Source organism: Carlito syrichta, unplaced genomic scaffold, assembly GCF_000164805.1.
Source record: "Carlito syrichta isolate Samal-C Ts95f unplaced genomic scaffold, Tarsius_syrichta-2.0.1 Scaffold304335, whole genome shotgun sequence".
In the NCBI taxonomy this organism is placed as follows: Eukaryota; Metazoa; Chordata; class Mammalia; order Primates; family Tarsiidae; genus Carlito; species Carlito syrichta.
In genome coordinates this window covers 498,045-516,524 of record NW_007248431.1, presented here as the reverse complement: position 1 = coordinate 516,524, position 18,480 = coordinate 498,045, and the positions used below count along the sequence as shown (strand labels likewise).

The window sequence follows — 18,480 nt, the reverse complement described above, 5'->3', positions numbered from 1 at the left end:
CATCCTGGGGAGGGAGGTGGTATACTGGGGAGGTGGTATACTGGGGAGGGAGGCGGGAGGTGGGCCCAGTTTGTGTATAGAGGGTGGTCAACACCAAAGTCCTTCATCTCCTGCCGTCTATAGTCTTGGAATGATGTCCTGTTTCACATGTCATTACTTTAAAGGTCTTCATTGGGCTGGATGTGGTGGTTCCCACCTGTATCCCAATACTTTGGGAGGCCGAGGTGGGAGGATTACTTGAGGCTAGGAGTTCAAAACTAACCTGGGCAATGTAGCAAACCTGTTCTGTAATTTTTTTTTTTTTAATTAGCCAGGTGTGGTGGTACACACCTGTAGTCCCAGCTACTCAGCTACTCAAGAGGCTGAGGTGGGAAGCTTGCTTGAGCCCAGGAGATTGAAGCTGCAGGGAGCTATGATAGTGCCATTGTACTCCAGCCTGTGCTACACGAGACCCTTTACTAAAAACAAAAATGCAAACTAAAAACAAGTTGTTCATCATTCTCATTTTAAAAATAACTCTGGGATGGGTGAGTGGCTTATGCCTGTAATCTCAGCACTCTGGGAAGCTGAAGAGGGAGGATTACTTGAGCCCAGGAGTTTGAGACTAGCTTGGGCAACATGGTGTGACCTTGTCTCTACCAAAAAAATAAAAAAGTTAGCCATGCCTGGTGGCATGTACCTGTAGTCCCAGCTATTTGGGAGGCTGAGGCAGAAGAATCACCTGAGCCCAGGAGGTTGAGGCTGCAGTGAGCCGTGATCATGCTACTGTGCTCCAGAATGAGAGACAGACCCTGACTCAAAAAAAAAAAAAGATTAAAAAATGACTGTGAATATAGCTATAGAAAGCAGAGTTGTGTGGCAAGTTTCCCCTAGGCCATGTTTGAGTTACAAAACAACAATTTAAAGGAATTACAGACATTACAGAAGAGCAGGGACGCCTCCATCCATCTCCTGACCATAAATTCACATGTGCTCTTCTCACGTCCCAGGCACCAGGTGGGGCCTGGGTGGCACCTGCGTCAACGTGGGTTGCATCCCCAAGAAGCTGATGCACCAGGCGGCACTGCTGGGTGGCCTGATCCGAGATGCTGGCCACTATGGCTGGGAGGTGGCCCAGCCTGTGCCACATGACTGGTGAGGACCCTAGGGTAGGGGAGGAAGAGGACACTTTTCCTCCGTGAACCCTCGTGGGGATGGTCTGCAGGATGGTTTCTCAGCCAGGGGTGACTCCATGCCCATGCCCAGATTTCTGGCAATGTCTGGAGACACTGTTGATTGTCCCTTGGGGAAGGGTTTGCAACATCTCCCAGGGGGAGGCCCAGGATGTTACTGCAGTGTGGATAGCCCACCAAGAAAGGTCCAACTGCAGAGGCTGGGCATGTGGGATGGAAAGTGCTTCAGTTGAGCTCTTCCGGGGAAGGAGACCTAGGTGGCTCTGCTCAGGGTCACCCACAATGGCTCAGACGGTTCTCAGATGGGCCGTTGCCTGCAGGGGTAATGTTTGGGACACAGGGCTGCTGCATCTGGGTGGCTGCAAGCCAGAGCCTCTGTCTTCTGTGAACCTAAAGGTCCATGGCCCCAAACCTGGGACAGACAGTGGCATGTCACACTCTGCCACCTTTAAAACACCCTCACTTGGTATTTCTGCTAATGTATCTACTAGGCCATTGTGGCTCTGCAGCTAATGCTTGTGTCATAGTTTTGCGTTTTGTGCTGGTGTTCACAGGAGGAAGATGGCAGAAGCTGTTCAGAACCATGTGAAGTCCTTGAACTGGGGGCATCGCGTCCAGCTGCAGGACAGGTATGGGAGCTACGTGACCCTGGTGGCATATGGCTTGGCCTTCTGGGGCAGGTACTTCCTGACCTCCTCTGTTACCTTGCACCTGGACGTACAATTACTGAGGGTTTGCAAGAGTGTGCCCTGCAGGCTCTGGGGCTCTGTGGCAACAAGATGAACATGGATCTGCTTGTAGGTAGGGTACAGACAAGGAGCAGATGGGGTGACTGCAGGAGAGGTGGAGGCTACCCTTTGACTCTCCTGAGCAGAACCTAGAGGCACCAGGAGTGGGCAAGGCCATGATGGCTGTGCAGGGAAGAGGACGCTGGGAGGCTTCTGGTTGGCATATGTAGACAGAAATGGGCCCAGGGCTAGCAGCTAGCAGGGGGCAACCCATTGGCAGGCCTGTTCTGGAGCAGGAGACTTTTTCCTGCCACTGTGATGTGGTTGAGCTTGGTAGCCACAGGGGTGGGGCAAAGAGGAGCCTGGGTGCCACCCTGGTCCCCACACCCACACCTATACTCCCTGGCTTGTCCCCACACCCCCAGCTCCTGAGCCATCCACTCCAAACCTATGACTCACACCTCCTGCCCCCACACTGAGAGTCCCGTGCCTCACTGACCTCCTGGGGCATGGGTTTTATGCTGGAACAGATGTCCATGCATTGACCTTTCTGGCCTGGGACCACCACTCCTGTCAGCCCCTGGGAGCCCAGCAAAAGGCTGATGCAGCCTCCCACCTGCAGTCTTTTCCTGGGGCTCAGCTTCCGGAAGAGCAGGTGCTGGGAGCTGGCATCACATCAGCCCACTCTGCTCCTGTGCCCACGCAGGCCATGGGGTGGCATCTCTCAGAGGTCTGGCACTCCCCCCATGCACTGTTCTCTCAGCCTTGTGGGGTCTTCCTGGGGCCTTGTAGCAGGGAGCAGTTTTGTGCTTATGAAATCCAGGAAAGCTGAGGCAAGACGTGGCCCCTGCCAGCTACCTCCCCCTGCCTACCCACCCAGGCACTATGGGGGCTGTGGGCTCTGCACTCCCTCCTTTGGGCCCTGGTCAGCTCCCAGCTGGGCCCCAAACAGGCCTGGTCAGTGCCAGCTCCGGAGCTGCCATGGAAGGAGGCTGGTGTGGCCCTGTGTTGTTGCCACTTTTTGGCTATTCTGAAAAGCGCTACTGTGAATGTCGTGGGTCTGTCTCACAATGCCACCTGGCTGTCGAGGTGATAGAGGGTGCTTTCTGCAGGAACTTCACACAGCTCACCGCCAATGGGGCACAGGCATGTGGGCGGAGAAGAGGTGGACTCAGCAGAAGGTGGAACTTCCCAGCTGTTGCTGGGGTGAGGCCTCTGTCATTAGAAAGTGCTTGCCAGACCATTACCCCCTGCCAGCCTTGTCACACCTGTTCTCCCAGCCTCACTGCACCCCTGAAGGCAGGGGTGACCCTTACTCTGTAGGCCTCTGAGTTCCCTGCTGGAACACGCCCAAGGGATCATAACTGCCCCAAGGGAGGCCTGACCACCTCCCATTGCACACCAGGCTGGACGTGCCTCCCAGGACCCAGCCAAGCTGGCTTCTGTCCCTGCCTTTGACACTTGTGGTCACCATGTCTCAAGGAACTGGGAGTGAGGGGCCCCACTCCCCGGCCCAGCTGTTCACTTGTCTCCTGCCCCACCTGAGCTGAGGCTCTGGGCCCTGGCAGTGCTCCCCATTTAATCCTGTTGATGAGGTTTAATTTGCAGAGAAGATATTTGGAAATCTTATCTTCTGTTGCAGAAAAGTCAAGTACTTTAACATCAAAGCCAGCTTTGTCAATGAGCACACGGTGTGTGGTGTTGCCAAAGGTGGGAAAGAGGTGAGTGTCTGGCCACCCTGGGGGCTGCCCCAGGGGCTGTCCTGACTCCAGCCTTGGTGGCCTTGGGGCTGTTCTCAGTGATGAACGTTGCTGGAGTTGAGAAGATGGCTTCCTTTGAGGCTGCCCGTACTTCTTAAAAACAATCAAACCATTCCTATGAGATATATGTCGCACCAGGCTGCCATGCCACTTAGGGTGACGGAACAACAGGACCAGTGATCATACCCTCCTGGCAAGATTTTGCTGGGAGGAGAGCAGAGGAGAGGGGACGCCTGCACGGTGCTTGGTAAACTGTGAAGTGCTTGAAGTTAGAACACTATGTCCCTTCTGCCTGGCCCCTTCCCACCCCATGGACGCTTGATGGGATCCCAGCTCTGAAGGGCCCCCAAGCTGCTGGCTGAGGGTCTACACTGCAGGCAGGGGCTGTGGGCATTCAGCCCCCAGTGGGTAACCACTGTGTGTCTGTCTGACCCGTGGCCCCCTTGGTTTTCCCCACAGACCCTGCTTTCAGCTGACCACATCGTCATCGCCACTGGAGGGCGACCCAGATACCCCACACACGTGAGTGTCCCAGAGCACAGCCTCTCCACACCGTGGTGCCTCTGACCTCTGAGCTCGTGTGACCCACCCAGTGGCCCATTCCCTTTCCTCCCACACTCACTGTCGTCTCTCTCTGCTGCTTGAGCCGCTCAAATCCACTCTGTGAACGCAGGTACCAGTGACCTCCTAGCCAGATCCTCAGAACTCTGCTCACTTTACTGCCGGCTCCCGGCCCCACTGGCCTGTCCTTCTGTCCCACATTCCATGTCCTGAGTCTCCCTTGTTGAGTCTTCCTTTTCTCTTTACCCTTAAGATGTTGGAACGTCCAGGATGAAAACCTCATTCTTGTCCTGGCTCGGTGGCTCAGCCTGTAATCCCAGCACTTTGGGAGGCCGAGGCGAGTGGATGGCCTGAACCTGCGCGTTCCAGACCAGCCTGGGCAACTTGACAAGACCTCGTCTCTACAATAAATAAAAAATTAGCCAGGCATGGTAGCGCATGCCTGTAGTTCCAGCTGCTTGGAAGGCTGAGGCAGAAGGATCTCTGGAGCCCAGCAGGTCGATGCTGGGGTGGCCGTGAGTGTGCCACTGCACTCCAGCCTGGGCAACAGAGTGAGACTCCAATTCAACAACAACAACAAAAAAAAAAAAAAAAAAAAAAAAAGAAAGAAAGAAAACCTCTTTCTTCATCTTTCTCCTCCTTCTCCCACACTTTTTAAAAGTTTGAAATAAAACTCCCATGCCTTGGAGTTCACCTCTGATGGAGGTGCACGTCAGTACCTTTCAGTGTATTCATGGAGCTATACAGGCCCCAGAGTTCTCTTCACCTTCCCCAGCTGAAAATCTGTCCCCATTAAACATGAGCCCCCCTACCCCACCCCACTGTTCCCCTTGAAACTCTATGAACCTAACTGCTCCAGGGATTTTGTATAAGTGGAGTCACACAGTGAGTCCTTTTGTGACTGACTTGCCTCACCAAGCAGAGAAGGTCCTCAAGCTTCCTCCATGTTGTGGCACATGACAGAATATCCTCCTCTCTAAGGCCAAGTAATATTTCATGGTGTGTATCTAGCACATTCTATCTACTCACTTGCCCATTGGTGTGGACCTAGCATATTCTCTCTGCCTGCTTACCTGTTGATGGACACTAGGTTGTTCCACTTCTCGGCTGTTGTGTGTTGTATGCTGTGTCCAGGTCTCTCCGTGGACACATGTCACTGCTCTTGGTTATACACCTGGGAATGGACCTGCCAGATCATGTAACTCTGCTGAACCTTTTGAGGACCCACCAGACAGTTTTCCAAAGTGGCTGCGCCATTTTCATTCCCTCTCGCAGCATGTGTGGGTCATGGCTTCTTTTTTCTTTACTTATCTCATGATTTTGTGTCGAAAGCTGAACCTGTCACATAAAGTAATGTGGTAGCTCTGGAAATCAGATTTTCTCTCCACCCAGGATTTTATTGTTGTGACTGTTTGGTGACTCCTCTGAACCAATTTTGTAAAGCCTTTGTTCTTGTGTGTGGCCACTAAAGTCTTCTTTGGTTAGCTTAGTAGTCAGCTGGCACCTGGAACCAAGAAATCTCTCAATCTTTGCTGAGGGCTCTGTACATTTGGGGCTGCCTTCAATACTCAGACAGCAGACAGCTCTGCCTTAGCCCTCACTTCTGCTTGTGTGGAGATCAAGGTCCTCCTGAGTGAGAGCTCAGGCTTCCTCTGTCCTTCCTGGTGCGTGCACAGCCCGATGCATATGCCTGGACTTCTGGGTTCCTAGTAATGCACTAGAGGTTTCAAAGGCCCTATGAACACATCATTTCTCAGCTTTTCCTTTTAAGCGTTTTGGTCAGTATGTTGTTTGCCTCAACTGTTATCTGTCGCCTCAGGCATCTGTGAAGTTAACTTTGGACAAATGACCCTGGGGAGAGGCATTTAGCCCTAGGCACGTTCCAGTGAGGTCAGATAAAGGAGCCCTCTGAGGGGACTCCCAGGGAACCCTCAGCAAAGTCAGATGTTGGCTCTTCATTGGGAAGAGGGCTTTGAGAGGCTCCAACTGGGCTCTGCTTTCTCCAATACTGTTGCTGTTCTGAGGCTGCCCCAAAGGAGGGAAGGGGCATGGTACATTAAAGCACCCCAGCATCCCCATTCTTCCTGAGCTTCAGCCATTTTTCTTGACTAAATGCTCTCTGTGTTGCTGAAGCCTCTAGTTAATTTCCATAGTTGTGAGAAAGTTGGATCTTGCCATTTTTGCCAGTTTTACTGACTGTTGTTAAAAGAGGGTGGATACCTCCTGGACCAGTCTTGTGGGGAGCAGAGCTGCAAAAGGGGCTCCATAGTCAGGGTGGGGCTGGGACAGCTGCTGCAGGAAAAGCCAAGGGTAAGGTGGGAGGATGAGTGGCTTGGCCAATGCCACTTCCTTGTGGGTCTCCCAGGGCCTCCGTGTGGGCTGTGGTGAGTCCCATGAAAGCCACAGGTCCCACGGGCCTGGAGGCCACACTGGCCTCTGAGGTAGACCCAGGCTGGGTATGAATGGAGGCAGAGCAGGGGGAGGTTATGCTGTCTCTCAGATGGGAGCAGTGCCTGAGGCTTCTGCATTCCCAGCCTCTGCTGTCCTGAGCTTGCTCTGGAAATGGGGAGTGGAGGACCCCTAGGAGCATGAGCTTCTCCAGTCCTCAGAGCCCACAGGACTTCTCTGACCTTCCAGCAGCAAAAGCTGCCTCCCGAGGGGCCAGCCTCTGTGCACAGAAATGGGCTCAGGTGGACTGCATGGCCATGGGACAACACTGTGCCCGTGTTCAAGACATTGTAACAGATGGGGTCTAGTGACTGCCTCACCTGGCAGTGGTCTGTCTAAAGTCCCTGGAGGCCATGGTTCCTGAGGCACTGGGCAGAGCTGCATAGGCATTGTGTTGGATGCCCTGCCAAGGGGGTCCTGAGCCACTCCCCACACCTTGTGGACAACTGTGAGTCCCCAGGGCCCACAGGGGCTGCAATGGGTGTTCCAGGCCTGGGGGACACAGCTCCATACTCCTCGCCAGCCCTCCCTGGGTGTCTGCCAAGACTTGGGTTTCAGTCCCTTTGATGGTCAGACCCTTTGGTTTTCCTTGAGCAAACCCCAGAAATCTCTGACTTTATTTTTTTTTGCCAATTGGAAGCATAAACTGTTTGAGATCCATTTCCTCCCCAGCACATCCTGCTCTCACACTCAGAGACCATGTGCCCCTGGTTCCCACCTACTCAGTGCCCCTCATCAGGTGATGTGTGCAAATCCCAGGCATGCCTTTCCCTCCACCTCCCAGACTGGCCTGCGAGTTGCACACATCTTTCAGCCCAGTGCCCTTGGAGCCACCACCCCTCAGGCCCAACTGCCCTCAGCCCATGGCGTCCACATCCCACACCCTGGCTTGGTTTTTCCCTGCCACTGGGATGCTGCAGAGCTCTTCCAGACCCTGGCATGGTGACCAGTCTTCACCCACCACATCTCTCCAAGTCTGGGCCCCGAGCCTAGGTACCACCCCCTGGGCCTGCATGCCCATCTCCTCCCTTCTGGGGATGTGGACAGACTCAGGGGTGCTCAGCTCTCCACCTGTGACCCATGCCCCTTCTGGGGAGCAGAGAGAAAGGAGCCATTGATTGTGCCCCCCTGGGGGGACACAGCCCAGGAGACACCAAGTCAGATACAGACAGGCTATCTTGTAGCCTCGAAGAGGCCATAGCCTGAAGACAAGGATGTGGGACAAGGAAGCCCTGCCCACATGCGGGTGAGGGCAGTTCTGGTTGATTCAAGTCTGTCCTGGGACAGGCTTCATGGTGCTCTTGTCCCATGGGTCCTTTTATCTTGACAGATCGAAGGTGCCTTGGAATATGGAATAACAAGTGATGACATCTTCTGGCTGAAGGACTCCCCTGGAAAAACGTAAGGCCTACTGTGTGCATGGGGCGGGGGGCCTCTCCTTGCTTTCAGAGTGAGCACTACGGCCCTGAGAGCCTGTGCTGATGCTTCCCGGCGCTTCCTCCTGGTTTACCCCAAAGGGGGAGCGAAGGTCTGCCCCTTTGCAGGGTATGTGGTTGCGTTGGAGGTGGGAACACGCATGTCACATAGAAGGAGTTAGCTGTTTGTTATCTAGGTCAGTAGTTGTCTAACAGGGCTCCCAGGAGCCTTGGGGTTCCAGTGGGCCCCCTCAGGGGAATCGGAGGACACGAGAGACCAGATGTCCCCATCCTCCCCCAGATGTCCCCACCATCATCTGGTTTTCGTGTGGCTTCCCTGAAATCAGCAAAGGCTCTATAAGCCTCGGAAGCCACAGCTTGTTGTGGAAGGGAGACCTGCAGCATGCTCAGCTTCACCCTGGAGCAGGTACAAAGGTGCTAGTGCATTCCTGAGCCCAAATAGCAGCTGTTTTGGGTTCTGGGTCCAGTCCTGCCGAAACTTCATACTGGCAGGGACCAGAGAAGCCACCAGAGGGCAGCAGAGGCCTGGTGGAGAGCAGAGCTCCCCAACTTGGGTCCTTGCCAGAAAATACCAAATACTGGTGGAAAGTGTCCCAGCAGGGGGAAGGAGTGTGCACGTGTATGCACACAGGTATTTGGGTGCCCGTGTCACATACCCTTCCTGTCATCACTGTCACACTTCACAGCACATCTGTATTTGAGGACAGGTCTTGATTCCCTGAGTGGATGTGGTGTCTCTCACGAATGAGCATTTCAGCAGCTTCTTTTTCGTTTTTATAAATGCAGAGATGAAAGAGATGCATTTCTGTATCATCGTAAGTGCTTCCTATACGCTTTTCCAATTTTTTTTTTGTGATGAAACAGACATAATATAAAACGTACATTTTAACTATTGGTAAATGTGTGGGTCAGTGGCATTAAATACATTCATAATGTAGCTTAACCAAAACCCCCCATCCAGCTTGGGAACTCTTTTCATCTCGCAAAACTGAAACTCTGGACCTGTGAAATACCAGCTCCCCACTCCCAGCCCCTGGCACTCACCATCTACTTCCTACCTCTATTAATCTGATGACTCTAGGTACCTCCAATGAGGGGAGTCATACTGTATTTGTCCTTTCATGACTAGCTTATTTCACTGGGCATACTGTCCTCAAGGTCCATCCACGTAGCATGTGACAGGATTTCCTTCTTTTCAAGGCCGAGTGATATTCCATTGTGCTTATACCACAGTGTTTATCCATACATCTGTCGACGGACACTTGGGTTGCTTCCACCTCGTGGCTATTGTGAATTGTGCTGCTGTGAACTCAGGTGTGCAGATAACTCTTGGAGGCCCTGCTCTCAATTCTCCTGAGTATTTTCCCAGAAGTGGGATCTCTGAAGCATGTGACAATTGTGTGTGTGATTTTTTGGGGAACCATTCTGTTTTCTACAGTGGCTGTACCATTTTACACCCCCTGACAGTGCACAGGGCTGTGGTGTCTCTGTGTCCTGGCCAGCACACGCTATTTCCTGTCTTGTTGACAGGCTATACCAGTGGGTGTGAGGGGGTCTCACATGCTTCATATGTCCCTTTTAGGGGTTTTCCCTAGATGTAGAAAGCTAGGCCTAAAGATCGGTACCCTTCAACTGTAATGCTTCTGCTCACAGGCTGTCCTCACCCGTTCCGTGAGTACTTCTGCCTGGTCCCCTCATTTCTCTGGCCTGGGCATCAGCTTTTTGATTAGATGCAAAACAAAAAGGAGCCTCTCCCCCCTCATCTATGGGGTGGGCAGCAGTGGCTACTCTCCATGGTGTGTTCACGTCCCTCTAGAGACCACTCTGGGCTCACACTGGTTTGTGCCAGTGGCCCAATGCCTTCCATGGCTCTCAGGTCATGGCTGCCTCTTTACTTAGTGATACTATTTCATGCAGAAGTTTTACATTTTCGTGTCATCACATTAACTCACTTTTGCCCATTGTGCCATCATTTCTGGGTCATCCATGTGTTATCCTTGTTGGCTGCAGGTTACATGGGGTCTGGAGGCATCTGGTCAGTCCCTTTCATGTGGGCACTGCCTTGTGGCTGAGTGTGTCCATGAGCATGAGTGTGTGCGCCAGTTGTCTGCCTGGGCCTTGGCTTCCCTCTCTGGTTTTCTCCTGTGATTTTTTCCTTCCCTTCCAGCTGGTATGTGTCAGGGTGGGAGCCATGTCACTCCCGATGAGATTTCCTCAGCTTCCCGTGTCTTGTCACTTGTGTGATGTACAAATGGTTTAACTTCTTTTCAGTGTAGCTTAAATCTCTTTTACAATTCGTGGCTTTTAGATTTATGGCATGCTCAGGAAGGCCTGCCCCACCCCCAAGATTATTTTCCTTTAGGGCTTCCACAGACTGAATTTTCTCTAACGTGTTTGCATCCCTTGGGTGGCTGCAGCTTGTCTGTGGCTCAGTGGAGACAGGCACTGGGATCCTGCCATTGGCCATCTCAGAGCACTGTCCTCACCTGGGATCCCCCACATCCTGCCCATGGCTCTGGCCACCAGGGCGGCTCAGTTTTCAAGCCTTCTTTGCTTTCTTCTGCACTGACTTCAAATGGTGGAATGCGGAGAATGCTCTGTCTGTTGAGCCAGTGGAGAAACGGCCTTGAACATGCGGGTGCCTTTGCCCAGCTCCTCTGTCCAGGCCTGTGTTTGCCTGGGCTTCTGGCTGTCTTCGTGGACCAGAATTTTCTGAGTCCTGGTCACGCACGTTTCCTGTCCAAGGTAGCCCACTTGGGACTGAGGAGGGTCCGGCACTGTGGGGCCCACCGCCCTGCCACCCCAGGGACTCGTTTCCCTCAGCAAGGTGGCACAGGGCTGGGGACCGCACCCCTGTGATCCTGTGCTGAGATGGCCTGCTTGACCAGGAAGACACGGCTACAGATATTTTGGTCAGAAAAGAAACTGCAGTGTTTATTTTCTTCAGGAAAAAAACATTTAGAAGGGTTTTTTTTTAAGCTCTTTCGTTTAGAAGGAATCTAGGTATGTTATTGTTTAAGAAAAAAAAGTGTTTGCAATGTATCAGTCACCCGTTTCGTTCTGAGCATGATTTATGTGAGGAAATGGTTTTTTTAAAAATTAAGCTGGAGATATATCCCTGTACGATGCTTCTGTGAAAATGCGGCTTTTGTCCGGTGCTGTTAATGCAAGTTGTAACAGTGTAATATGGGAGTCAGTGTTTACATGTTACATTCCTCCGCGCAGTCAAAATAAGCCCGCAGGGTCTACAGTAGCATTTCTGTATTTTATCAGCTTGGGCTGGGGCGGAGGGGAGGCCTCCACTCACACTTGGAGGGGCTGTTTCTGCCAGATTTATTTGCCTTATAAATATTCCCCGTGTTTATTTTAACTCGCCTTTAAAATGGAGCTGAAATTAATATGGACCCCAGGGCTGCTCCTGCCCAGAGTGCCTCCCATGGCCGGGTGGGGATGTTTCTACCTAGCTCCATCCAGGAGGCCGGGTAGGCGGCCCAGGGTGCCTGATGGCCCTGTGCCCTTCCTGCAATGGGCACTTTGTCCCCCAGGTGGCTTCTGTGTCTGGCCCCAGGCTCCCCTTTCCTGCAGTGGGTGCAGACCTCCTCTTTCCTCTCCCTGCAGGCACGGGCAGCCACTGGGTCCTTCTCTCTGGGTGTTGGCATGGGGCACAGTAACCAGTAGCTCCGGGCCTGGCCAGCAGAGCCCACAGTGGGGCCTGCAGCCTCAGCTCCTTTCCATGCTGCCCTTGCCCCCAAGAGGCCTTCCAGGTCCCATGGTGTACCAGGGGGAACCCCTTCTTCCTTCACCAGCATCCAGTTCTTGGAGAACCTTAGGCTCGATGGGTGGCTGCGGTGGGGCAACCATGCCCGAGCCCAGTCAAGAGGAGACGTCATTAAACAGTGCCCTCACTAAGCATTCACTGCCTGCGAGGCAGGCCACACCTGGCCCAGACCCTGGAGGGTGAGCGTGGTGTGTGGAAAACTCCTGGATCAGCCAAGTGGGTATGCAGCGGGTGAGTGGGACCCTTGATCCAGGGGTGGGTGGACCCTCCTGGCTGCTCCAGAACCTTGAAGCCACACCTTGGGGGAAGGGGCCATCCTCTAGTCTTAGCATGGGACTCCAGTGGGGGAAATCACTTCTTGCCACCGGCTTGGCCTTGCTTGCCTCTTCCCTTGGGCTTGCGTCCTTACTTCTCCTTGTAGAACCAGGGTGGGTTGAAGAGGTGAAGGGGGAATTCTGGGGATGTCAGGGTTCCCTGGGAAAGCAGCCAGGGCCCCTTTGGGAAGAGTGTTCAGTGCAGGCAGCTGCCCATCACCCACTGGTGAAGTGGGGTACAGAGGTGCGTATGACCACGCCATTGCATCTCACAGAGCAAGCCCCTGGTAGGTGGAGGAATAGCGAAGGGAGCAAGAGGGCTCCTAAAGAGGCAGGCACTGGGGCTTGGCAGTCAAGTGCAGCCAAGGAGAGCCTGGGGCCCAAGGGGTCCAGGAAGCTCCACCTCCAGCCTCCCCACAAGCCCTATCGTCCTCCTGCCATGTCTCCAGGCCCCATGTCCCTGGTCTCTGCCTCCTGCCCTCCCATGGTCTGGGCTTGGTCTTCTCCCTCCACACAGGGCTTTGGGGCTCAAGTGCCTTCACCCCAAATAGAGAATTGTGGTCACTCTATTCCAGGTGCTTCTTGACTCCCTGGTGTGCTAGTCAGCATTTTTACTGCAGTTTACCATGTCTGGAAGTTTCTGCACTGCAGGAGCTCATAGCTCTGGAAGGGTGAAGGCTGTGAGCAAGGCCACACTGCCAGGGTGGCTCTTCCCCACATCAACCTACTCTTAGGTTCCACAACTGAGGTGCTGTTTCCAGAGAACACCCAGGTCCTGCCTGTTTCTGCTGCCGGCGCGGGTGGCCCCTGCCCAGGTCCCCGTGGAGGCTCCCAGAGTGTGGCCAACCTTTCTTGCAGCTGCCAGCCTGGCTCAGGGGCTGCCTGGATTGATTGGCCTCAGGAGGAGGAGCCCCTGCTGGGACTGTCCATGCTCAAGGCTGCCAGCAGTCCAATGCTGCCTGTCCTCGAGTTCCCGGGCTCATTGTGGTTGTGTTTTTATAACTTGGGCTGATTTAACACTGCCTGTCAGAGTTGGTCAGGGAGTGAGCCTTTGTCTGACCCTCATGCAGTCCAGAAGTCGACCAGGTACTGTGATCATTTTTCTCTCTTCCCAAGCGCAAGAGGGAAGCAGGTAAATTTTACAACTGTAGCTGTTTACTTAGGATAAATCACTGCCACTGAAATCTTCACTTTCTGCTTTACCTGCACGTTCCATTGGTGTGATAGGATGTCCTTGTGTCCAGCAAAAAGGAGGCCAGCCATCTGCCTGGGATGTGGTTACCAGACTGTAGAATCATTGTGCTCTTCTCTCCAGGGTGTCCCTGTGGCTGAGACACTCCGGGACTAGGGCCTTGGTGGCATTCACTACAGGCTGTCCTGCAGAGGCTTCGGCCAGACTGAGGCAGGCCTGATGTTGGGCTCTGAGGGTTTGGATGGGCTGGCAGGTCCCTGGCAGGCTGAGAGTGGGGCCTTGCTGGGGTGTAGGCCTTGGGCAACCCCTCCCCCATGCTGCCTTCCCGAGGTACCATGGCCCAGCAGCCTGGCAACCCGGCAGCCTGGCTGGCATTTCCTGTGCTGGCAGGGGTGCCAAGGGGCCAGGTACCTCCCATGAGACGCTCAGTTTGTGTGGGTGTTCCCCTTGGAGAGTGGATCAGGGGCCTTCAAGCTCGAGAGGAGACGGATTGCTTGCTAAGCCTGGGCTTCAGGGGCCTGAATTAGTGCTTTTGTTTCTACTTCCTCCCCCCCATTCCAATTTTGAACAAGAAAGCCCACCCTGTGATTAGGCTAATCCCATAGTAGTACTGCCTCCTTGGAAGATGTTTGCATACAGAAAGGTTGAGGGCAGCGCTGCCTGGAGCCCACGTGGAATGAACTTGAAGCTTGCTGGGTGTGGGCTGGCAACTTGCAGTTTGGATGGTCACCCTGGTCTCTGACCTTTGAATGTAGTGGTGGGTCAGATGTTCCCAGCCCCAGAGGCTCAGTGGTCCCCATCTCCTCAGTCCTTCTAGCTGGCCCCCTGACTTCTGTGGCCAGTCCCACCATCCACTGTGGCCAGCTGTGGCCCACATGAGTCTCTGCACCACTACTGCTGCCCTTGGCCCTTCCAGAGCAAGGGATGCCTGGGACCATCCTGCTAGTCCTGTCTTTGGGACTCTGTTCCTGGTGACCTGGGGGCTTGGGCATCTGTCTTGGGTCTTGCCCAGCGTCTTCTTGCTTTGGCCAGTTTGAAGGGAGCTCTCTGTTGATGTTCCCATATCCTGCATTCTTCAAAGAGGCAACACTCGTGTACTTGATCAACTGGGTGGTGGGCAGAGTAGAAACCAAAACTGTTGTAATTCTCACTCATGAGGATGAGAAGAGGCCCAGGTTATCTCTGTGCAACTGGACAAGGTCTTTTGTAGAGAGATTTCAGTCGCACATACAGGGTCAAGGATGCCCCCTCAGGATGCATCTGCTGCTGCCCACCTCCTCCTAGATGTGCCCTCAGTGATCAATTCAGAGTGGGTGGCCTGAAAGGGGACACCAGGGACTCTGAGGGGGCCCTGAGGCACAGGCTGGCAGTCATGCACCCCCACTGGCTCCCATCTCCAGGTCCCTCGGTAGCTGTGATACAGATCAGGGAGGCACACATGGGCTGAAGAAACAGGGCACATCCATGCCAGTGAGGACAGCACATGACCCTGTCCTAGCAATGGGTTACAGGACCTGGATACCAGCCAGTCATGTTCTCTGTGCTGTGCTGTAGCGGCCATTCCCAGAGAAGTGTCAACTCTTATGGGCAGGAATGCCGAGGTAAGCAGGGGCTCAGATGCCTACCAAGTGGCCACATTGGTATGGCTCCCCAGCACCTGTGTGGCGGCCACCCTGGAAGCAGGGAACAGAGGGCTCCGAATGTTGGGCTCTTACCCTATTTTTCCCGTGAGTTTAGGACAGGATATTCAGAGAAGCTGAGTTCTGTTTGCATTTTCAGTAACTCATAACCTCATATCTGAAAAAAGCCTTATGCCTTTCACCACGTACATCAAGTCTAAAAAAAAAGTTATGTTTTGTCACTTGAAAAATGCAATTCTGTATAGAGATGTGCATGGGATAACACTGACATGTGTGCACATATGTGGATGTGCACGCATAGCCCACGCTTGTGTCACATGTGTTGCTGGCCCTGAGTGGGGCCCTGACTGCATCTCTGCACCACCCCACACAGCAAGTGGGGTGTGTAACCAATCAGGACCACCTTGCATCCAGCCAGCTGCCAGAGCTCCGTCTGCTTGCCCTAGACGTGACTGACACAGCTCTGTCCCCAGCTCCCCAAGGAGCCGCGTGCCAGATGCTTCCCGCAGGGCACCTGCAGAGGTATTCTGGGGGATGCACTGCTTTTTAAAATGGAATTATATCATTAGTACCTGCTGGGATTAGCTCTGACATTGGGCTTAGCCATCCTGACATCACCTCCTCTTGTTCAAAGACTGAAGGGTGATCTGGGGGCCCACCCACGTGTAGCTGCCCTGTTGGGAGTTCTCATTCTGTATTAGGGTATGTGCCTGCGTGCATGTGTGTGCATGCATGTGCCTGTGTGAGTGTATGCACACGTGTGTATGACAGGTGTATGCATCTGAGTGTGTGCAAGTGTGTGCATTACATGTATGTGCAGGTGTGTGTGCACAGGAGCATGTGTCTGTGTGTTAGTATACACGTGTGCCTTTGTGTGCACCAGGTGCAGTGTAGAACTGAATATGGGAGAAGATTTACATGACTACAGCAGATATATCAGAGATTCTGCTGGATTACAGCATCCTGTGTTGCCTGCCCTGTCCCTGGGTCCCCCATACCTGCTCTGGGAAGCTGGTTTTCCTCATCCTGCACCAGGCATGGTGGGGTAGATGGGCTGTGGGGACCTCAATCTGGCCTTCCATGGGCCAAGAATTCTCTCAGATGACGCTTTCCCAAGACCCCCCCACTGTCTGGTGACCTCCAGTGCTTCATAGTGTCTCCTACATCAGCCCTGGCCCCAGGAGGCCCAAGGGGCAGAAGGAAAGCCTTGCACTTCTCTACTGGGTCTCTCAGGACAGGTGCTGTGTGCCATTGACCACACATGCCCTTCACCACCAGGCAGTTGGCTCATTTGTGACACTGTGCATCATGTTGCATGTCATGGCTCAGCCTCTAGAACATGCACCCTGTACCTTGGGTGACTTGTCTGAACCGTCAGCCTCAGTGCCCACAGGCTGACCACTTGTGGGCACAAAGGCTGCAGGGTCTTCCTCCCGCACTCAGCCCCACAGACTTACCCCATGCTTTGTCTCTGTCTCACAGGTTGGTGGTCGGAGCCAGCTGTATCCTTTTCCAGAGTGCGTATGACCATCCTAGGACATGGACACTCCTTCTCTGGACCCCCTCCCACCCCCCCTGAGCAAGCACTTTGCTGCCTCAGACCAGACACTTACTGGGCCTCTCAGGGTAGAGGACCTGTGCTCGGGGGACAATTTGAGGCTGACCTCTGTGGCCAGGGCTTCCTGGAGGCTCTTCCTGAGTCGTACACTGAGACAGCCTAGGCAGCCGGGACAGCTGGATGCAGCCGTGGGGCTGCCGGGCTGGCCCCCTTGAGAGCAGCCCCTTCCACCCGTCCCTTCAGAAGGGGCCACCAGACCAGGGAGGGTCAAGAGAGGAGCAATGGGGGTGGGGAGCCAGGGTCAAGAGAGAGGATGTGGAGGGAGGATGAAAGGCAGAGAGCCCGGAAGACAGCCGCCACATGCCTTCCATGGCTGAGGGGCTTCCTAGCCCACCCAGCAGTGCTCCATTGTGACAGGGACCCACAGGACGCAGCCCGTGGAGGCTGAGATGAACTCTGCAGCTGATACAGACATGCAGGGAGGAAGAGAGTGGCCTGGCCAGGGCATTCTGCTGGGTGTCTCTGGCCCCTGAGACGTAGGGTGGGATCTTGTGCTGGGAACCTCCTCTGGGGCTGGTGTGGTTGGGTGGGGCCCTGGGCCCTGCCGCTTCTTCTGAAGTCTTGGTGTGTCAGGTTCCTTAGCTGCACCCAGATGTGGCCTTGGAATGTGCTGGCTTCCTCACTGGGATTGGCCTAGACACCACTGTCATGGTGCGCAGCATCCCCCTGCGTGGCTTCGACCAGGTAGTGCCCCAGGCCCCAGCTCCCTTGGGGGGGGAGTCCTTTCCACCCACCACCCCTGCCCAGGCAGATGCCGGTGCCAACATGGTCCTGGAGCCGCGCATGAATCTTTAGAAACAGGCTTTTACATTGGATGAAGAGCTTGTTCAGGAAATATGAAAGTACTCGGCCAGGGCAAGGGAGGAGGGATGGTGTGAGGGACATAGGACTGCACAGACACAGCTCCCTCAGACAGAAGGAACGGTAAAGGGACAGTGCAGGAGATATGTGGGACACCCAGCCCAGCCTTACACTGGCAGGTGGCATCACCCTCCCCATGGCTGCTGGGTGTGTGTCACAGAAGTGTAACCCCATTTCAGAGGCCCCAGTTCCCTGTTCCCGCCTTGCCCAGCCCCTCTAGGGTCTGCCAGGGGCTGAAATGAGATATAATGTGTGAGCCAGGGTGATGGATGCAGACAACACTGGCTCCAGTGAGCCCGCATGGTCACGGCGCCTGCATAACACGTGTATAAATGCACAGGTAGGCGGAGCCCTCATCTGTGTCTAGGGTGTATGCACCCAGGTAGATGGCAGGACGTACCCACTCAGTTGGAGCAGAGGGGATTTTCTTCTTTAACTAAAAACTCTTCAAGGAAAAGTCTCCTTCTAAAACTGAAGTCTGGGGTTGCCATGTAAGACATCCAACACTCTATGGCCCCCATGAAGAAGACCATTGTGTGGTAGAGCTACAGCGATCTGAGGGGCCCTTCCTGGATCTGTGGCTGATCCATGGCTCATAGAGGCCTGGCGAGGTTGCCCCCCACCCCTGTCTGGGCCAATTCAGAGATGTGTCTGTGCATCTCTGTCCTATGTGACTGTGTGTTGCTCCATCCTAAAGCTGTGGCACACATCCGCTGCATCCCTCAGTGCACATACACTGAGCCCAGTGGTCAGGATGCAGCATCTGGGAAGGCTCTGAGCCTTAATGCCAGGAGAGTGCTGGGTAGGAGGCAGAGAGGGGTGAGGGCTGTGCCAGGCAGGAGACTGCCCTACCTAAGCACAAGAAAGCTACACAGCCCTGGCAGCCAGGCTGAGGGATGAGCAGGCCCAGCAGTTCCCCTGAGAGACCCAGACAGCCAAGCCCATCAGGCATCTGGAGGGGCTCAGGAGGGG

General features: G+C 54.2%; 1 protein-coding gene across 1 annotated transcript in view; it reads left to right on the top strand.

Annotated features, from left to right (window-relative positions):
• The window catches only part of TXNRD2 (thioredoxin reductase 2), a 45,375-nt gene that overhangs the window by 6,874 nt on the left and 20,021 nt on the right, over positions 1-18,480 (top strand). Inside the window, exons 2-8 of the mRNA XM_008059689.2 lie at positions 990-1,134; positions 1,727-1,801; positions 3,543-3,621; positions 4,120-4,182; positions 8,000-8,070; positions 16,512-16,531; positions 17,240-17,331. Of these exons, the coding sequence (XP_008057880.1) occupies positions 1,049-1,134; positions 1,727-1,801; positions 3,543-3,621; positions 4,120-4,182; positions 8,000-8,070; positions 16,512-16,531; positions 17,240-17,331 (486 nt within the window). The 5' untranslated portion in view covers positions 990-1,048. The remainder of the gene's footprint in view (positions 1-989; positions 1,135-1,726; positions 1,802-3,542; positions 3,622-4,119; positions 4,183-7,999; positions 8,071-16,511; positions 16,532-17,239; positions 17,332-18,480) is intronic.